The 20,155-nt window shown below is 37.4% G+C and overlaps 1 protein-coding gene across 8 annotated transcripts in view; it reads left to right on the top strand.

The window, feature by feature from the left end:
• RALYL (RALY RNA binding protein like) overlaps nucleotides 1–20,155 on the top strand; it is an 829,513-nt gene that overhangs the window by 349,831 nt on the left and 459,527 nt on the right. For all 8 annotated transcript variants that reach the window (XM_010812207.4, XM_010812208.2, NM_001077932.1 and 5 more), the window contains 1 exon segment: nucleotides 13,871–14,149. In XM_010812207.4, the coding sequence (XP_010810509.1) occupies nucleotides 13,894–14,149 (256 nt within the window). In that variant the 5' untranslated portion in view covers nucleotides 13,871–13,893.

Here is a 20,155-nt window from a genome sequence, read left to right as displayed (position 1 = left end):
TAGGAGCGAGTGAATTTCTCCTTTGGGCATGACAGTGTTTACCTCCTGCAATTTAGCCTTAACTGACCTGAGAGCCTTAAAATGGAAAAAGGATGCTTTATTCAGTGGAGGCACATAGGGTAGGGCAGAATTTTATTTCTGTGAACGCACAAGAATAATCCTCTTAGTACTTCTCCACTGCTGGCTTCATATCATGCGTCATGCAGATGAAGGTCACGATGCTTTTCCTTTGAATTGCCGTATTTTCCTTATTAGACTTGAGTAAGGGAACTATGCTATGCCATGCTCTCCTCTGTGACTCGCGCGAGTGGGCTTTCCCCCTCCGGGGTGTCTTCCCCACCAAGCATAGAGCCCAGGTCTCCTGCACTGCAGGCAGATTCTTTGCCATCTGAGCCACGAGGCCTCCCTGTGTGATTCACGTTGCTGTTGTTCAGCTGCCCAGTCGTGTCCATCTCTTTGTGCCCATGGGCTCATTGTGACTCGTAGAAGGCAAATACAAAGTTGGAGTTGGTAAACAGATGGGTCTTATATATTCTGAGAAAAAAAATATCAAAAATAATCCTGGCATTCTCAAAGGACGTGTCCCCTGTCACTCTTAACACAGTGTTTAATATAAACCGCGGATGAAGTCTTGGCAGTTTGTGGTTACTCCTGCTTCCGCATAAGGTGAGTAGTTGCGGTGGTGAAGAGGCTTCTCGGTAAAGAACCCTTGGCCACTAGAGTGTTCAGCGTCTTCCTTAAGTAACTTGGAACTCTTCTCTGGAAACACTCAAGATCTCAGAGAAAATGAGGGTAAAGAGTAGCACCCTCTCCTTACTACTGTATGTGAATGAATATTTTGTAAGCACTTAAACCAAGAGCAGGTATATAGTAAGTGCCCTGTGTTTATTAGTGAAAGTCTCTCTGTCGTGTCTAACTCCTTGACACCCCATGGACTACAGCCTGCCAGGCTCCTCTGTCCATGGACTTCTCCAGGCCAGAATACTGGAATGAGTTCCCTTCTCCAGGGGATCTTCCCAACCCAGGGATCGAACCCAGGTCTCCAGCATTGCAGGCGGATTCTTTACAGTGTGAGCCACCAGGGAAATGCTTGTTAAATATACAGTATTGTTGTAAAACTGCTTTTGAGATAGGTTTGATAATTTATAAGCCATCTTTCCAAATTCAGAACTTTCTAAATGGACCCCCTTTAGCAATATTTGTTAACAGACATTTTTAAAAACGGAGGTGTGTGACAAATAATGAAGTGGTCCTGAATACTTGTTCTGTACTTTATTCTGACTGCATGGTACCAGTCCCCTAAGGGGTCTTTTCAAATAGGTCTTGGTTTCTACACAGGTGTGGTTAACTAGTCACAAACTGAGGTACTGGGTCTTGTGGTCCATGGCTCTCTGACGGATAATAGTTCAAACAGCAGTTAGTGCCCTGAGACTGTGTCTGTCCTGGGCTCATGATCCCTGATAATACAGACAGAGCACCAATTTCAGCATCTTCGGTAGTTCAGAGGAAGCTTGTTTCTTAATCATTTCCTTTCGCAAAACCCTTATGTCTCAAGCGGGTACCAAATCTGATTGAACTATTCCGGCCAGTCAAGTAGAAAGCATCTAATTATTGTTGATTTGACTTCCATGTATAACTCAAAACAATCTTCTGCCTAGGTCATGTCAACCAGTGGAAAGTTATCCTGGAAGCACAATTACAGTCATTATCCTAGACAGTTTGTGTGACTAACGGCTCTGTTTTGCAGAATAGACTATCATCTGTAGTAAAGGCTCAGCTGATAAAGAATCCCCCTGCAATGAGGGAGACAAGGGCTCGATCCCTGAGTTGGGAAGATCCCCTGGAGAAGGGAAGGGCTACCCACTCCAGTATTCTGGCCTGGAGAATTCCAGAGACTGTATAGTCCATGGGGTCAAAAAGAGTTGGACATGACTCAGTGACTTTCACTTTCTCCTTGAATTATATCAACTTGTTCATATTCTGCAGGATATGAGTATATCTAAGGACTCATAAGTGTATTAAGTGCATATTTTTTATTTATACAGTAACTCAAATACCATATAACTTTTATCTCTTTGAATCTTTTGATTTTAATTTAAAGTTGATAGCTAGTTTTTCTTATTTATACATATTTCACTGGAATATTTTACATTGAATATAGTGATGAGATAAATAGACAATGTTTACATAATCCCTGATAGAATAGACACAACATCAATTACAACATCTCTAGTGATTCAGAGGAAGTTTGCTGGAATTCCAGAAAGTTCCAAACACAAATAGGTTCTTAACCTTGGGTGATGTGAGCATGTAAGAACTAAACCATATCCCCTCCGAAACTCATGCATTGAAGTCTTACCCTCCAGTGTGATGTTGGGAGGAAGAGCCTTTGGGAAGTAATGAGGTTTAGATGAGGTCATGAAATAGGAGTCCCGTGGTGGGATCAGCACCTTATAAGAAGAGGAAGAGAGGCCAGTGTGCTCTCTCCACCACATGAGGACAGGAGAAGGTGGCATCTGAAAGCCAGGAAGAGAGATATTGCCAGGAAATGAATGAGTTGACACCTTGATCTTGGACTTCCAGGCTTCAGAACCATGAGAAACAAACGTGTGCTGTTTCAGCCACCCAGCCTATGGTCATTTGTTCTATTAATAGCACTCCAGGATGACTAATGTGTGAGCAAAAAAAAAAGTTACACTCATTATCTGTTTGCTGAAAGTAAAAGTCACTCAGTCGTGTCCGACTCTTTGTGACCCCATGGACTATACAGTCCCTGGAATTCTCCAAGCCAGAATACTGGAGTGGGTAGCCTTTCCCTTCTCCAGGGGATCTTCGCCACCCAGGGATGGAACCCAGGTCTCCTGTGTTGCGGGTGGATTCTTTACCAGCTGAGCCACAAGGGAAGCACAAGAATACTGGAGTAGGTAGGCTATCCCTTTTCCAGGGGATCTTTCTGACCCAGGAATTGAACCAGGGTCTCCTGCATTGCAGGCGGATTCTTTGCCAACTGAGCTATCAGGGAAGCCCCATTTGTTCCCTACTTTATGTTTAATGCTTGGCCCTGCCCAGCCAGTTCTGTTGGATTGGTCATGAATTCCACATGGATCTGTCTGACCTCACACAAACCTAGGTGATGGTCAGTCTCTTAGAGATGTAACCCTCTGCTCAGTAATGATTAGATCTGCAGCAACTCATTAAACGTTTCCCAGTAGATGGTTTAATACTTCTCATGCCTCTGTTGACCAAATTTACCAAACGTTCCTGCCAGTGCAGGAGACATAACAGATTCGGGCTCAACCCCTGGGTTGGGAAGATCCCCTGGAGGAAGGCGTGGCAACACACTCCAGTAATGTTACCTAGAGAAGCCCATACACAGAGGAGCCTGGTGGGCTACAGGCCATGGGGTCGCAAAAGAGTTGGACATGACTAAGGGACTTAGCACACATGTGTGCATAACACAAAATTGATTAATATTCCAAATTCTTAACTAAGTTTGAAATGTTGTCTTACCAATATTCATTGCTTTCTAACTTTATAGTCATAATAATCAATAAAAATCATTAACTCTTTATAACTATAATTGTTACCTTATTTATAAGTATATATTTATTTTTGCTCTCAAGTCAACTACTTGAACTCTAAAATGAAAAATGTTTATTTCTTAGTAGTTAATGAATCTAATCAAATATACTCATTGCTATGAAGCTATATTAACTAATACTGATTTACAAAATTAATGCCATTCTTATTTATGTATAGTAATTTTTCAATTTTTACACAATTTTATTAAATATTTATATTCTGCCTCAAGCTATTGAATTAATTGTCTCATTTTAAACCTTGCTATATCATATTGTCATTTTAAAATACTTTTCTTTCAATAGTATCTCATATTAATCCATTTTATGAAATTTATCATATCATATTTATTATTAGTGAGTCCTTATTAAAAGAAACCTATTTTATATTTTTAAATATTTTTAGATACAGATTAGTAGTTATAAAAGGAAATGAAAACTGGGTTTCTAGTTTCTTATATGGTACTAATGCCACAATATTACACTCAATTTCTGAGAAGCATAGTTTAAGAAAGTTATAAAAAATAATTTGCTGTGAATATAAGCAATATGCTTTCAAGATCTGTATAAGTAGAAAATTCATTTTTTTCCTGAATGTCTTTCATAGCTGTTGCAATTCAATTGCAATATTAAGATAGAAGGGCTTTCTATCTTATCAAATATTTTAATATGTAATTTTTAATTTCTGTTTTAACAATTAAAAATTTTAATAAACATTGAACACATGCTATTCACCAATATTTTAAAACACAATATGTGGACTTAATAAAGTATGCATTTAACAAATGAAATCAGAATAAATTTTATTACATTTTTTAATACTGAGGACTTTGATGATGTGCCTGGTAAGCTCCAAATATTAATTCATGTTCCCCGAGACCAGGAGAATTTTGCTGCTTCTATTATTGGCCTGTCTAGCTAAGCTCTTAGACAAACTTCCTTTCCTTCATTGCAGAGATCAGATTATCCCTCTCTCACTTAGTTCATGGTCTGCCCACTCCTCCCCTACAGCCTGCAGAGTCAGACTCAAATACGTGGGGAGGAGCTAGCAGGCATCAAACTATCACAGAGCAGGACCCCATGGGCTTCCCCTGGACAGGCCTTCCCAAATCCTCTGCTCTGATTCCTCTCTTCAGTGCCTAGAGAGCTGTTTGAGGCATATTACTGAGTTATCTGGACAAGGAAATGGCAACCCACTCCAGTATTCCTGCCTGGAGAATCCCATGGATAGAGGAGCCTGGTGGGCTGCAGTTCATGGGGTCGCAAAGAGTCGGACATGACTTGAGCGACTTCACTTCACTGAGTTATCTTTACAGATATACAAGTGTGAAGGTCGCTCAGTTGTGTCTGACTCTTTGTGCCCCATGGACTACAGTCTGTGGAATTCTCCAGGCCAGAATACTGGAGTGGGTAGCCTTTCCCTTCTCCAGGGGATCTTCCCGACGCAGAAATTGAACCTGGGTCTCCCACACTGTAGACAGATTCTTTACCATCTGAGCCACCAGGGAAGCCCTTATGATATGAAAACAGATATGATACGAAACATAGGAAAACAGATATGAAAACCCCTCACCAGACAGAAAGCGTTTACTACTTGCTGACCTCGAGCATCTAGCATCAGGCCTCCTGGAGCGGAAGGACTGATAATGTTATTCCCTGTGACCCCATCCTGTTTCCTCACCATCAGCCAATCAGAGAATTGTGCCTGAGGGACCACATGCCCCGTGACCGCCTCCCTCAGCTGGCTTTTAAAAACACTTTGGCCAGTCCAGGTTCAATGCAGGATACTGGATGCTTGGGGCTAGTGCACTGGGACGACCCAGAGGGATGGTATGGGGAGGGAGGAGGGAGGAGGGTTCAGGATGGGGAGCACATGTATACCTGTGATGGATTCATTTTGATATTTGGCAAAACTAATACAATTATATAAAGTTTAAAAATAAAATAAAATTAAAAAAAATAAAAACACTTTGGAATCGTTTTAGGGGGCTGGGGCCTTCAGGGCAGCCCGCATCTCCTCGCACGGCCCTGCAGTAAACCTTTCTCTGCTCCAGACATGGATGGTTCAGTGTGTTCGGACTCCCTGTTCATGGGACAGAGAACTCGGTGCTAACAAAACCGCTTTGAGGTCCTAAAATAGCCATTGCTGGGAGAGAGGAGCAGTGTGAAGTATTTCTGGAGAATAGCTGAACATTGATAATTAAACAACTTTAAAAACATCTTTTTTATCTTTTTTTTTTACCCAGAATTTGCCAAAATGTCCATCTGAGATTTTTTGCGATCTGAAAAATTGGAAACAAGCTTAATATTCATGAAGAGAATGAAGAGTATTATGCTATAACTTTATTACCATGCAACTATTTGTTAAACCCCCTAAGGTTATTTAATAACACAATAAAATGGGTATTGCAGTAATAAGTAATGGCACTTGGATGTAAATTATTTGCAAGTAAATTATGATGACTTTTTTTTGTAATTTACAATTTTTATTAAAGGCTAGAAAGAAATGAAAAATACATCAAAGTTTTAACAATAAGTATCTTTTCAGGTTGGAGTTATATTTTTTTCCTACATTGCACATATCCCCTAAAAATCTTTTTTTTTTTTTATTCTTCCAATTTTATTTTATTTTTAAACTTTACATAATTGTATTAGTTTTGCCAAATATCAAAATGAATCCGCCACAGGTATACATGTGTTCCCCATCCCGAACCCTCCTCCCTCCTCCCTCCCCATACCATCCCTCTGGGCCGTCCCAGTGCACCAGCCCCAAGCATCCAGCATCATGCATCGAACCTGGACTGGCAACTCATTTCCTACATGATATTTTACATGTTTCAATGCTATTCTCTCAAATCTTCCCACCCTCTCCCTCTCCCACAGAGTCCATAAGACTGTTCTATACATCAGTGTCTCTTTTGCTGTCTCGTACACCGGGTTATTGTTACCATCTTTCTAAATTCCATATATATGCGTTAGTATACTGTATTTATGTTTTTCCTTCTGGCTTACTTCACTCTGTATAATAGGCTCCAGTTTCATCCACCTCATTAGAACTGATTTAAATGTATTCTTTTTAATGGCTGAGTAATACTCCATTGTGTATATGTACCACAGCTTTCTTATCCATTCATCTGCTGAGGGACATCTAGGTTGCTTCCATGTCCTGGCTATTATAAACAGTGCTGCGATGAACATTGGGGTACACGTGTCTCTTTCCCTTCTGGTTTCCTCAGTGTGTATGCCCAGCAGTGGGGTTGCTGGATCATAAGGCAGTTCTATTTCCAGTTTTTTAAGGAATCTCCACACTGTTCTCCATAGTGGCCGTACTAGTTTGCATTCCCACCAACAGTGTAAGAGGGTTCCCTTTTCTCCACACCCTCTCCAGCATTTATTATTTGTAGACTTTTGGATCGCAGCCATTCTGACTGGTGTGAAATGGTACCTCATAGTGGTTTTGATTTGCATTTTTCTGATAATGAGTGATGTTGAGCATCTTTTCATGTGTTTGTTAGCCATCTGTATGTCTTTTTTGGAGAAATGTCTATTTAGTTCTTTGGCCCATTTTTTGATTGGGTCGTTTATTTTTCTGGAGTTGAGCTGTAGGAGTTGCTTGTATATTTTTGAGAATAGTTGTTTGTCGGTTGCTTCATTTGCTATTATTTTCTCCCATTCTGAAGGCTGTCTTTTCACCTTGCTAATAGTTTCCTTTGATGTGCAGAAGCTTTTAAGGTTAATTAGGTCCCATTTGTTTATTTTTGCTTTTATTTCCAATATTCTGGGAGGTGGGTCATAGAGGATCCTGCTGTGATGTATGTCGGAGAGTGTTTTGCCTATGTTCTCCTCTAGGAGTTTTATAGTTTCTGGTCTTACGTTTAGATCTTTAATCCATTTTGAGTTTATTTAAAAATCTTTACTTTTGAAAAGTTGCTCTAATTTATTTCAAAGTAGGGAGCAGTTCGAGGTTTAAGAATTGAATCTTAATTGTAATTGTGACATTTGTCTTTAAGAATGGTAGAGGTATCACCAGATATACTGGTGATTGTCCTATTTTCACAAAATAGCATTTATTTATAAGATCTAATGAAGAATTGTCACTGCGCAGGTGGATATAAGTTATATACTTCTGAATTGGGGATGGTTTTCTAAAGAATAAATTCTGACTTTCTTTTGGTTTATTTTGTCTAGGAAGAGATACTTAAATACATTAGTTTATTTCATTTCAGTTGTTTTTCTAATTATAAATCAAAGTAATTTATAGCAACGCATTTTATGAAAAAATCAAGAATGTGTATGTAAGTTAAAGTATTTGAAAAACATCTTTCTGTAAATACTGAGAAGTTAAAAAGATGCCCAGTGAATTCTGAATATCATTTAATGGTTAATTCCTATATCATTTGCTTCAAGAAGTTATCTTTGCTCTTCATATGCTCTTTTTTTTCATATATCACAACGTTAGTTTTATATCTTACAGCATTTGCCAGGTTTTACTTTATTTTTTATGATTTTTTTTGAGTACTAGGTTTAAATTTCAGCAGATGATGAATTTTATGGTATAATTTGGTTTTATAAACTCATTTTTGGATCCCTTTAATCTCTTTTCAGGTTCTTGAATACAGTGTGTGTTAATATTGTTGGCTGACTTTTTTGAATACCTGGGTATTTCTCATGAGTGTCTGAATGAATCTAAAATTTAGATTGTAAATTCAGGACCATAAAATGAAAAGAAGGGTATAGTTTACTGACCTGTTAATTTTGCCTGTTCCAAAAATATTTTCTCTTAGGTACATTTTAACATTGCCTTTAATTCATAATTAATGTATATATTTTAGATTAGAGAGTAGAAATATCTTTCAAATACAAATAAACATCTTTTTCTAAACATGTTCTTTAAGATTTTACAGAACAGTCACCAACTCAGTTTATATTTCCAGAATGAAAATCCTACTCTTAAATTAGTCCTCATGTGGTAGCTATTTGACTTTTTGTTTTTCTTCTAAAATATTTCTAAGACCATAACTTTTCATAAGTTTCTGGCACCAATATCATACCACAAAATACACAAATAGCTAATTTTTTTCTTATTTATATTCACCTTATGTTTTTGAAAGACCAGAGATTTGTTAGCCTTTTGGGTAGAGAAAACCATTAAATTTTACTTTAATTTTATTTGAGTAAAATTAAAACCTTAGTACCTTAAGCTCAGAAGCGACATTTTAAGTCCTGAAAAGTCACCTGCGGACACTGACTACCGTTTTGGATGGTGCAGATGTGGAGTTCTTGCATCACTACAGAAGGCTCTGTAGGCAGTGGTGCTTTACAGTTTTCATAGACACTTAACACTGCTGCTGCTGCTGCTGCTGCTAAGTCGCTTCAGTCGTGTCCGACTCTGTGCGACCCCATAGACGGCAGCCCACCAGCCTCCCCCGTCCCTGGGATTCTCCAGGCAAGAACGCTGGAGTGGGTTGCCATTGCCTTCTCTGTGACACTTACCACTAACTCCATTCAAACTTCAACTTAAAAATAAAGAGACAAATTTTGGGTTTAGTTGTACTTTCAACTAAATACATTTTAGTTCATTTTAACCTATCAATTTTTTTGAAGTTATAACATTACTTTGACTGTTGTCCTTTATTTCCACCCCCCCCCTTTAGAATGTAGGCATTTTCCAGTTTCTGAGAACTCCTTGGTTTTCCTCTTTATCACTGGTTTTCTGTAGCTGGATTATGATGTGTCTGGGTGTGGTTTTGTTTCTGTTTATCCTGCTTAGGATTCAGTGAAATTCTGGAATCTATGGGATCATGTAATTTTATAAAATCTTGTAGGTTTTTGGCCAATATTTTAATATTTCTGTTTCTCCAGGACTCTAGATATATGTCTGTTAAATAATTGATACTATTGTATGATTCGTTGAGTCTCTATTTATTTTCTGGTGTTTAATCTTTTTTTAAAAAAATATTTACTTATTTGTTTATTTTTGGCTCTGCTGGGCCTTTGCTGCTGCACAGGCCTTTCTCTGGTTGCTGTGATCGGGGGCTCCTCTCTAGGTGCGGTGCCGGGGTTTCTCACTGCAATGGTCTCTTTTTCGGAGAGCGGGCTCTAGAGCGTGGGGACTCTGTAGCTGCCGCACGTGGCCCCGGTAGTTATGGCCCCCAGGCTCTACGAAACAGACTCATTAGCTGTGGCGCACAGACTCAGTGGCTCCATGGCATGTGGGATCTTCCCCGACCAGGGATCAAACCCATGTCTCCTGCTTTGGCAGGAGGATTCTTTACCACTGAGCCACCAGGGAAGTCCCAGTGTTTAATCTCTTTGATACATTTTGGATATTCACTTTTTCTACAACTTCAAATTCACATATCTGTTCTAGAGTCTCTTAAGGTATAACGTCTATCAAGTATAATTTTTGATTTTGGATATTATAGGTTTTGTCTTTATATGATCCACTTGATTATTTTTATATCTTTAACTTCTTTCTTGATTATCCGTCATGTTTTCTGATCTTTGGATATCTAGGAGGTTTTAATTAGATTTTAAAGATTTTGTGTTTTATTCCTTAGTGTCTGGGTTCTAGTTTTCAAAAAGGAATATTATGTTTTGCTCTCATAGACAGTTGCTTTTGGTTTTGATCATCTTGAGAGCTGTTTTTAAATTGTGTTGGGGTGGTCCTTGAGTTGGGCTGCAAGAACTGTTTATCCCCATTACTAAGTCCCGACCCTTCGGATGTCTAAATTTAATGCTTCAAGATGTCTATTTGGACTTTCCACTGCTGCTGGTAGGAGCTGAATGATTCACAGCCTTTTGTGGTTCTGGGAGGCATTCAGCTCACAGCTTTCCAGTAACTTTTTAACCCGCCTCATAGAAATTCACCCACTGCATGCGTATCCTGGGAATCAGCATAGATTCAAGGGATCTGTAAGACAGTTGTGGGATTGCTTCTTTGTGTAGCTCTCTTCTCTCTAGAAATCTGCCTCACAGTTTCCTGCCTTAAACACTGATCTACCACTTAAATTCAGTAAGGCCGCTGTCTGCTTTCAGTGATATACATGCATGCCCTCACACGCGCACACACACTCACACACACATGTGTGCGCACACACACTCACACACACACTCTCACACACATGCACACACACTCACACTCGCGCGCGCACATGCGCACACACTCACACACATGCACACACACTTGCACGCACACACACGCACACACACACACGCACACTAACACACACAGACACACATGCACGCACGCACACAGACACACTGTGTGCACACACCTCACACACACATGTGCACACGCGCACACACTCACACACACTCACACTCGCACGCACACATGCACGCACTCACACGCTCACACACACACACTTGCACACTCAGACACACACACTCACATGCACACACACACTCACACACTCACACGTGTGTGCACACACCTCACACACACAGACACACACTCAAACACACACACACACACACGCACACACACACAGACGCACACACACACAGACCAACTTTAGACATGAAATATACTTTCCAGACAAAAATCTAAGGCTATCCTAGAACTTGCTTTATTTTCTGTTTGTTTTGCTCAGATACCATAGTTTGACACTGCCTGTGGCTTTATGTCAGAAAAAAAAACCCTTTGTTTCATGTACATTAGCCTTATTTTTCAATTGTTTGAGTCAGAGAGTTACTTTAACCCTTGTTATTCCATCATGGCTGAAAGTGGAAGTCTTCAGCTGATGAAGATTCATGTAACAGAATCGCAAGCTGAATATTACATCATGTTAAAACTTAATTTTACAGAGGATGTTGATAGTGTACAGCACAATGACAAAAACCTGTTGTTAAAACCTGATAGAAACTGGCAAGTCAGTCTTCTTGTGAGAGATTAAATACATACAGATTTAAGGTGATCAGAAGTCATTAAATGGAATTATAAAATGGCAGCTTGGACTTACAGTTATGAGAGTCAGCTGCATAAAGTATAAGGATGGTCTCAGAGAAAGCATGTTGACACAGTGAAAATTCAGAGTGGAACTGTGCCCCCATTTTAAATTTGACCGAGGCTTACTGTCAAAGACAGACCACTGGGATCTGTAAGCCATGTTTACAACTTAATTTAACAATTCTTGTGTTTGCATTTTGACCAATTTATTCCTGCCCAAGAAAGAAAACATCAGCTATAAGAATCATTAACTCTTGAAAGTAATTTTATGGTGTTTCTAAAAATATACATCATATAAGAGCAAAAAGTAATAATATTACTTCTATGTATAGCATTACTGATGTTGACTTAGAGTTGTAAGAAAAATAATCCTTAATACGTTCTGGAGCCACAAACGGGATATTTAGCTTATTTTTTCTCCTCAGTGTGTTTAAAATCTACTAAATTATATGAAGAAGCTGAATGTTTAAAATACATGTGTACACCTTAATTATTTTTTGTTTGAATTGATTCTCAGAGCATTAGCTTGAGGCATGGGCTTCCCTGGTGGCTCAGTTGGTAAAGAACCCACCTGCCAATGCAGGAGACACAAGAGACACCGGTTTGATGCCTAATCTGGGTAGATCCCCTGAAGAAGGAAATGGCAACCCACTCCAGTATTCTTACCTGGAAAATTCCATGGGCAGAGCAGCCTGGTGGGCTAAAGTCCACGGGCTCACAAAAGAGTCAGACATGACTGAGCAGGCACACACACTCACTCACTCACGCAATAGCTCCAATTGCAAAACTAAGGGAAAAAAAAAAACTATCAGCTTTCCTTTCCTTCAGCCCTAACCTTGAGAAATTCTTAAAGGAAGCTCTAAATGTAGCTAAGATAAAACAAGGCCACAATATAGTCCCTGTTTTTACTGATGCCATACTTTTAATTTTTATGTGAATTTCTGTTTATGAAGTCAACCTTCATTATAAGCAGATATATATATATATATAATGTGTCCAATATTTAGTAAAATTTTAGTAATCTAAGAATTCATAATTAATAACCTAATTTGAAACATTTTATGATACACAGTTGCTCTTGATTTTAGAATTAGCTAATTTAAACAGGTAGTGAGTTGCCTTTAAAATTTCCACATCTTTAGTGCTCAATTTAGAAATGCCATTTTTAAGTATTTTTTAAAATAAAATGCACTTGTTAATTATTTTATAGCTGTAACATTTTAAAAGAGATTATTTGTACAGAAATATAATGTTGCTGATAAAATTTATCCATTAGCTAGTATTCAACATTGATCATCAATATTAGAGATTATATCCTTGCTGAAATTTTATTTTCACCATACTACTTCTTTAAATTTTTTGGCACTTTAGAAGATGAGATCTGTCCAAAAAAAAAAAAAAAATATATATATATATATATATATATATCATGCTTAATACATATTGTTGGATGAATGGATGAATTTTCAAAAGCTTAAAAAATAAATTGTAAGTGCTGGAGTACTTGTAAATAAAAGTTTCATTAAGTTTAATTAAGCACAATTAAATACTCTGCCAACCTCAGAAAGCAGTTTTTAGAAATACTAGCAGTCCTTAGGCAACATATGAGCTGACAGTTAAATGAATTAAAAATGAGGTTGAGAATGGATGTTTCCACACAGATACCCAGTCTCTACTATTTGTTGATCATTGATGAAAACTAACTATACACGCTGTTTCTTTTTAAATGACTTCTGATGTTGGCTCTGCTAAAGAGAATATACAGAACTAATTCTGGTTAAATAATTTACCGTCAAAATTATGTTTTTTATGTTAAATTTTCTAATTAAATTTTATTTTTAATACCTTTTTTCTCTTCTACACTATTTATTGAAATGAATTGTTAATTTCCAATAGAAGGATTTTGGTAATGAAACAGCCAATATGTCTACCTATTATAGAAAATGTAGAAATAAAAATGCAGGGTGTCAACAATAAATTACAGTACCATATTCCATCATCGGACCATAGTCATATTGGATTTTCTTTTTCAGTAATAGAAAATGTGGCTTGTTTCTCAAACTTGGTTATGAAATACTTCTAGACACAGTAGGCCTGAATTTTAGATAAATTAATCAGGGATGTATTTGTAACTGTATGCTAGATAATTACAATTATTTTTCTACTTCATTTTGCAATGCAATATTCATCTTTTATATTACCAAATTTTCTTCTCAATAAAATTAATAGTACTTGGGGATTTGAGGTTACCTGGTAACTACTGAACTACTGAAAACTGGCTGAAAGCCAGGGGTATCCATTCAATCTAATTATTTTCCTTTTGGTCTTTCTTTTGTTTAAGGATTGAAACAAGCTGAGCCAACCATGACTGGCAAAACACAGACCAGCAACGTCACCAATAAGAATGACCCTAAGTCCATCAACTCTCGTGTTTTCATTGGCAACCTGAATACAGCCATCGTCAAGAAAGTTGACATTGAAGCAATTTTCTCAAAGTATGGAAAAATAGTTGGCTGCTCAGTTCACAAAGGCTATGCATTTGTACAGTATATGAGTGAGCGCCATGCAAGAGCGGCAGTGGCTGGAGAAAACGCCAGGATCATTGCAGGCCAACCACTTGGTAAGTCCTGCTGACTGTGGCTTCCCGTTAGAGTTCTACTCTCCAAGCACACTTGGACATAACGTTGTTGTTGAAAAGCCAGTACTACCACGGTATTTATTCCTTAACCAGTTAGAGCGCCCTTACATTTATAACTGATATTGTTTTCTTGTTCTCATATTATACTAATTATAAGTGTCTCATTTTCTCTACAAGTTATAAGTTTGAGATGAAGGTTGATTTGTAATACTTAGTACCACCACCAGGCTTAATAGGCAAGTGAAAGATATGCATCACATTTAACTTTGTTTGACTTGATTAATGTCTTATCTTCCAGGAAATACTATGTGAAGCAAAAGAATCATAATAATTAATTTTTATACTTATAGTACTTATTCTGAGAGGCTAATTTATTTCCCTCACTTATTGTTTTTATTTTGGGAGGAGAAGGGATAGAAAATAACAAAAAGAAGTAAATCCTGAGAACTGGAAAAGGAGTATAAACTACCCTTTCTTCTCTTGTCCATCATGCCTTTTCAGTCATGTGCAGTAATCAGATTTATGTCTCATATCCAGAAAATAATATAACTCTTTTTTCAAAGAAAGGAGCATACAGTCTGAAGTAAAAAGAAAATTCTTAGGAGAAAATGTTTTGTAGTAAGTATGCAGATAAAAATAAAAAATTAGACAATCTTTTTTCTACTTAAGGAAAAAGTAGAATTAATACCTCAGTAATTCTCTAATTTATATCTCTTGTCATGTTCAGACTCTTGCATTAAACTGATTATACATTGTCTTCTTTTGGATATCCAACAAGCATGTTGGCTTCATATGCCTAGAGCACAGAGCAGTACTCCTGATTTTTCACATCACAACTGTCTCCACCCTCACACTTCTCCACTGTAATAAGTGGAAGCTTCATTTATCCAGTTTTCAAATGAAATCCTGAGTGTCAACCTTGATTCGTCTCTTCCCCTCACACTCCGAATATAATCCATCATCACGTTTCTCACCATTAGTATATCCCAAACCCAATCGACTTTTAAATCTATACCAATAGCCATCTTATACAGGCCACTATTATCTCAGGGGGACTCCTGAAATAACCCCTTAATTGGTCTGTCTCTTTCCACTCCTGCAAGAATACCCGTTTAAAAACATAAGTGAGATTATGCCATTAATTTCTCTTCCATCTCTAATACATTGACATTGCTCCCAGAATAAAGTTTCTATTCTCTGCCATGGTTATGATGCTACCACCTCTTCAACGCCTTCTCTCTGCCTTGTACCACTTCAGTGTCACTGGCTGTCTTGATAGATATACCTCAGACATTTGAAAACTGTTCCTGCCTCAGAGGCTTTGGATTTACTGTTCCCACTGCTCAGAAGACAGGCCTTTGCTAATTATTTTTCCCTGTTTTATTGTATGCCATTCTCAAGTTCTACTTTCTCTGAAAGGGTTTTCTGACCGACTTATCTAAAATAAAATAGTTTTCTGCCCTCTTACCTGCATTGTCTGTTGGATTATTATACTTTTTATTTTTTTTCATGGCCCTCATGTATCTGGAATTACATTTTTTTGATATTTTGTGTCCATGCTGTGAGGCTTGCATGATCTCAGTACTCCTGCCTGGGACTGCAAACAGGCTAAGAAGTGAAAGCTCAGAATCCTAACCACTAGGCCACCAGGGAACTCCCTGCAATTACAGATTTTAATTTATGATGTTACTTCTAACATGTCCACCAATGTAAAGATGAAGGTGCATATAAAAGAAACAAGATAAAAATACATAGACAAGCTGAGTGTAAAGAATGTTGCATTAAATTTATATAATTTAATTATCAAAAATTTGGGAGAAGGTGTGGAATTCAATATAGTGAGAGTAAAGTCTTAGGTATCAGTTTTGAGGGCATAAAAGAAGTTTTATGTAAGTGCTTGCAATAAAACCTCAGAATACCATTACCATATAGGAATATAGTTTTATTTATATTTCTCCAATTAACTTTTCTGTATTTTAAAGAAAAATAAAGCCTTCCAAAATATAGTGGTAAGTTTCTATATTTGTCCTTTGTTTTCAGTGTCACCATTCTGCTCCTTTACCTTGATATTGGAATTTTTTGACCGATTATGCCTTACCTTCTAAATTGAAATCTCTACTTCAGGGCCACATCTGAGCCAAGTATCAGAGAAATAACCATTTATTACCTGTATCATGATTATTATAAAACTAGTACATATTTGTAGAAATGCATTTAATTACTAATTAAAAAAAAATAATTGCCAATATAAAGTCAGTTAAAAGCTAATCTCCCAGAGTCCCTTTTCCTACGTTGGAGAGGGGGCCATTTCCCCCCTCTACCCATCTTGAGTTCTTGTGAGTGGGCTAATAATAAAATCGACACAGCTCAGATTAACAGGAGAAAAAGAAACAAATTGTAATTCAGTCACATGGAGGTCTCACAGAATTGCCTGAGAAATGGCCAAAGCAGGCAGCTTTTATACATTTTTAGAAATAAATAAATAAAACAATAAATTTGCAAAGAATTGATGGGACAAAGAAACAGGCTTTGGGACTTAATTAGTAAGGAATTTAACAAAGTTTGAGCTTGGATAGTACATTAGTAAAGAAGTGAGAAGAGTTGCTTTCATACAGGTTTTTCTGCCCGAATTCCGTATCTCTGAAAATAAGGCTGTCCTTCTTCCCCCAGTTGTAGGGAGGGCACCTTTCACATGAGAGAGATTTATTTCCTGACTTTAGAGAGACAGAGAAGTGGTTCAGCGTCCCTCTTGCATCAACTGCACTTTATTTCAAAATAATCCATATGCCAATGAGGCATCCTTTGGGGCCACCTATCCTTGGTCCAAACACCCATCACCAGCCTTTATCAGAGAAAAATGCAGTGGCGAAGAGGCAATAGCCACACTAAACATTTAGCGCCCTACTTACCCAAGGGGGGAGAATGATGACGCCAAATCACTGTGCTTTGAGAGCCACAGAATTAAACCATGCTTCTGATAAGAGGCCAGTTTTCCCTTTTCAGTCACTCTGGAATCCTGTCTCAGATGTGTCCTCCACTTAATCTCAGCACATGACTAAATCAGTCTTAATCACCCTTTCTGCCTCAATCCAAGTAAAAGACTTCATTCCTTTACTGTAATTGAAATCTAGTCTCTCATTCCTTGTGTCTAATCAGAATGCCTTTTCATACAAAGTAGGTGTTATATAGCTTCATAACTTTTGCTTTTCAGGACTCATGTTTCCGTATACCGACCTGGTCTTAAACCATATTGCTAGAGACTCAGGCAAAGGCTTGTCTTCCAGATGTTCCTTATAGGAAGCTGGTTCCTGAAGAAAACACTTAGCTTTCCAGGAGGTATACCCACTTCTGGCTTTATATATTTTGTTTTTGGTGACAGGGGGATACTTAGGTGTAGGTAAAATCACTTGCTTCTTGAAATTTTAGACTCTCAATGAGATTGTTTATGATTTGCAGCTCCTACTAAACCTTTTAAGCTCTTAATTTCAAGTGAATTGATTATGGATCAAATAATAGACCCCTGTCACATAAAATTGATAATTAACTTCATGTACCTCAACCTATATAAATATTTTTCTTTTTATTTATAATGGGAAGAAAATTACTATTAAGGCATGCACTGGGCTAGTACTTTTCCTATATTATCTTATCTCAGTGCGTATTCAAGTAACTTCTAAGTAGAAACAATCTTCACATCACCATGTGCTTAAATTTTTTATAATGCAATTTAGAAATTAAACTTCAGTAGTATCAGAAAAAAAATTAAACATCTTAATGTGAGTTCTCATAGTTCTATGGAATTATAGGTATACCCTTAAACTGAGAATTGATTATGCATGTGATGAAACCTAGCTTTTATCAAGTGGAAAATATTAACAGCCATTTTGTGTCTGCAAGTAAGGAGACACTGAAATGTTTTAAGTTGTTGAAAAATTTTTATTGAAAGAAAAGTCCATTAGCAGTTTGATGGATGAATTAATGTGATATAAAACTAGAAACAAGGACATATGTTGGGAGACTACTAAAAGAGTCCAGGTTTCAAATTATAGAAATGAAGAGGGAAAAATTAGGAAAATGATGTAGAATCAATAAGACTTAACGGCTAGTTCTCAAAAATGGGTGAGCCAGAAAGAAAGAAGAATCAAGAATGATTCCCATATTTCTGGTTGAGTTCTCTGTTGAATTGCCTTGTGGATCAAGAGGATGGTGGAGAATGATTTCCAAAGGAAGAAAGATTTTTGCATAGGACAGTGAGTTCAGGATTGAATAGATGTATTGAGATTGATGTACTTCAGGATATCCAGGTATATGTATCTCATAGAATCTTGCAAGTTCAAACTAAGAGGAGAGATTTAGACTAAAAGTAAAAAATGTGTGTCATCAACACAGTGTTAACACTATGGAGATGGATAAGCTCACCCTGGGGAAGTATATAGCATGAGAAGAGTGTTGGCTGAAGATAGATATGTGGAGAAATCTTTGAGTCCAAATAACTAGAAGAGTTATAATCAGCCTTCTGAAAATCTCCATCTGAACTGCTTTTGCACAGCTCTTTGCTCTCCCAATTCTAAATGGCAGTTACAGTGCCCTTCCTAAACTTCCTGTATTGATGACTGCTTTCTTAGCGATTGATCCTTATGTCAGTTCCATTATACTATCAGTACTAATGATTTCCAAACCCTCAAGGCCATGTGTGCAAGTATTCTTATTTATTCTAATATTTAAAAATCTCATTTAGGAGAGCTTGAGCCTATTATCTTCAAAGCTGGAGTTTCTTTTCATGTCATTGTCTTCTATACTCAAAGTCATTTGCTCAGCTGAGTAGCAGAGAAAACTTCATCCAACTTGCCACATTTCAGTATCTGTCTTTGATAAAACCATTGACATAAATATCTTTCAACCAAGTGCAAGTCAGTCACTGCAGACCCAGTCAAGATGATTTCACTCACTTGACTACATTAGTATACCTGAACAGTTAAGAACCAGAACTCCATATACCTGTATTATAAAATATTCTGTATCTTCTGGTGAAAACATCTTTTAACCATGAAATTATCATCAAATTCTCATTTGAAATTTTAAGCAAGTATATATTTTACATTCTTCTCAAATTCACATAAAATTATTTTTTAAATTGCTGGATTCTACCAAAAAATTATAGTGCACAGAGTACTAAGGGAGCTCAGAAATTAGAGCTCAAAATATTGGAACTCTAATTTGAATTTTGAAAGTAGGTCACAGTCTAATGTTTTGATTAACTTTTCTCTCTTGGATTTTTTATTCATACTATGCTGACAACATTCCTAAAATTTATACCATAACTTATGAGAAGACACCTTGAATAAGTTCCATGGTCTAGCCATTTTACCAACATGATAATGAGCCCAAGGACTATTTTATGGAATACATAGTTTGTTTGCTGAAGTCGTTTCCCTTAAAGGCTTATAGCACATAAACTAGTAATTAAGGTGATATGTTTCCCTTCTGATTAGACGCCTATATATGTGTTACTCCAGAATGATTAAACAAAAAACAAAGAAAAATATCTATTTCCTCAAACTGCACTGAATGTCTCCATTCTTTTTTAAATCTGTGATCAAGTCATGCCCCAAACCTGACTGTGAATTTGACGTGTTTACTAGGGTGCCTTCTCCCCTCTCCTGTGCTACTTAAAGTTTATGCCTTTGTTTTCAGTTCACAGTTCACTCATTCAAACTTGTGTGGCATGTGGCGTCGTGCCAGCTGTGACCACAGTCTGTGACATATTTCAGAATGATCCTCTCTTCTTTTCTCCATTGAGATCTCTTCTTATTCCCAGGGCACAGTTGACCTTCTGAAAAAATTTACCTGATAAATGCCCTTTATCCTTTGCTTGGAGAAGTGATATTTGAACACATTGCTGCTGCTGCTGCTGCGTCGCTTCAGTCGTGTCTGACTCTGTGTGACCCCATAGACGGCAGCCCACTAGGCTCCTCTGTCCCTGGCATT

The sequence above is a fragment of the Bos taurus genome, chromosome 14, assembly GCF_002263795.3.
Source record: "Bos taurus isolate L1 Dominette 01449 registration number 42190680 breed Hereford chromosome 14, ARS-UCD2.0, whole genome shotgun sequence".
NCBI classification, from domain to species: Eukaryota; Metazoa; Chordata; class Mammalia; order Artiodactyla; family Bovidae; genus Bos; species Bos taurus.
Note: the sequence above shows the minus strand (reverse complement) of the source record. Positions and strands in the feature narration are given on the sequence as shown.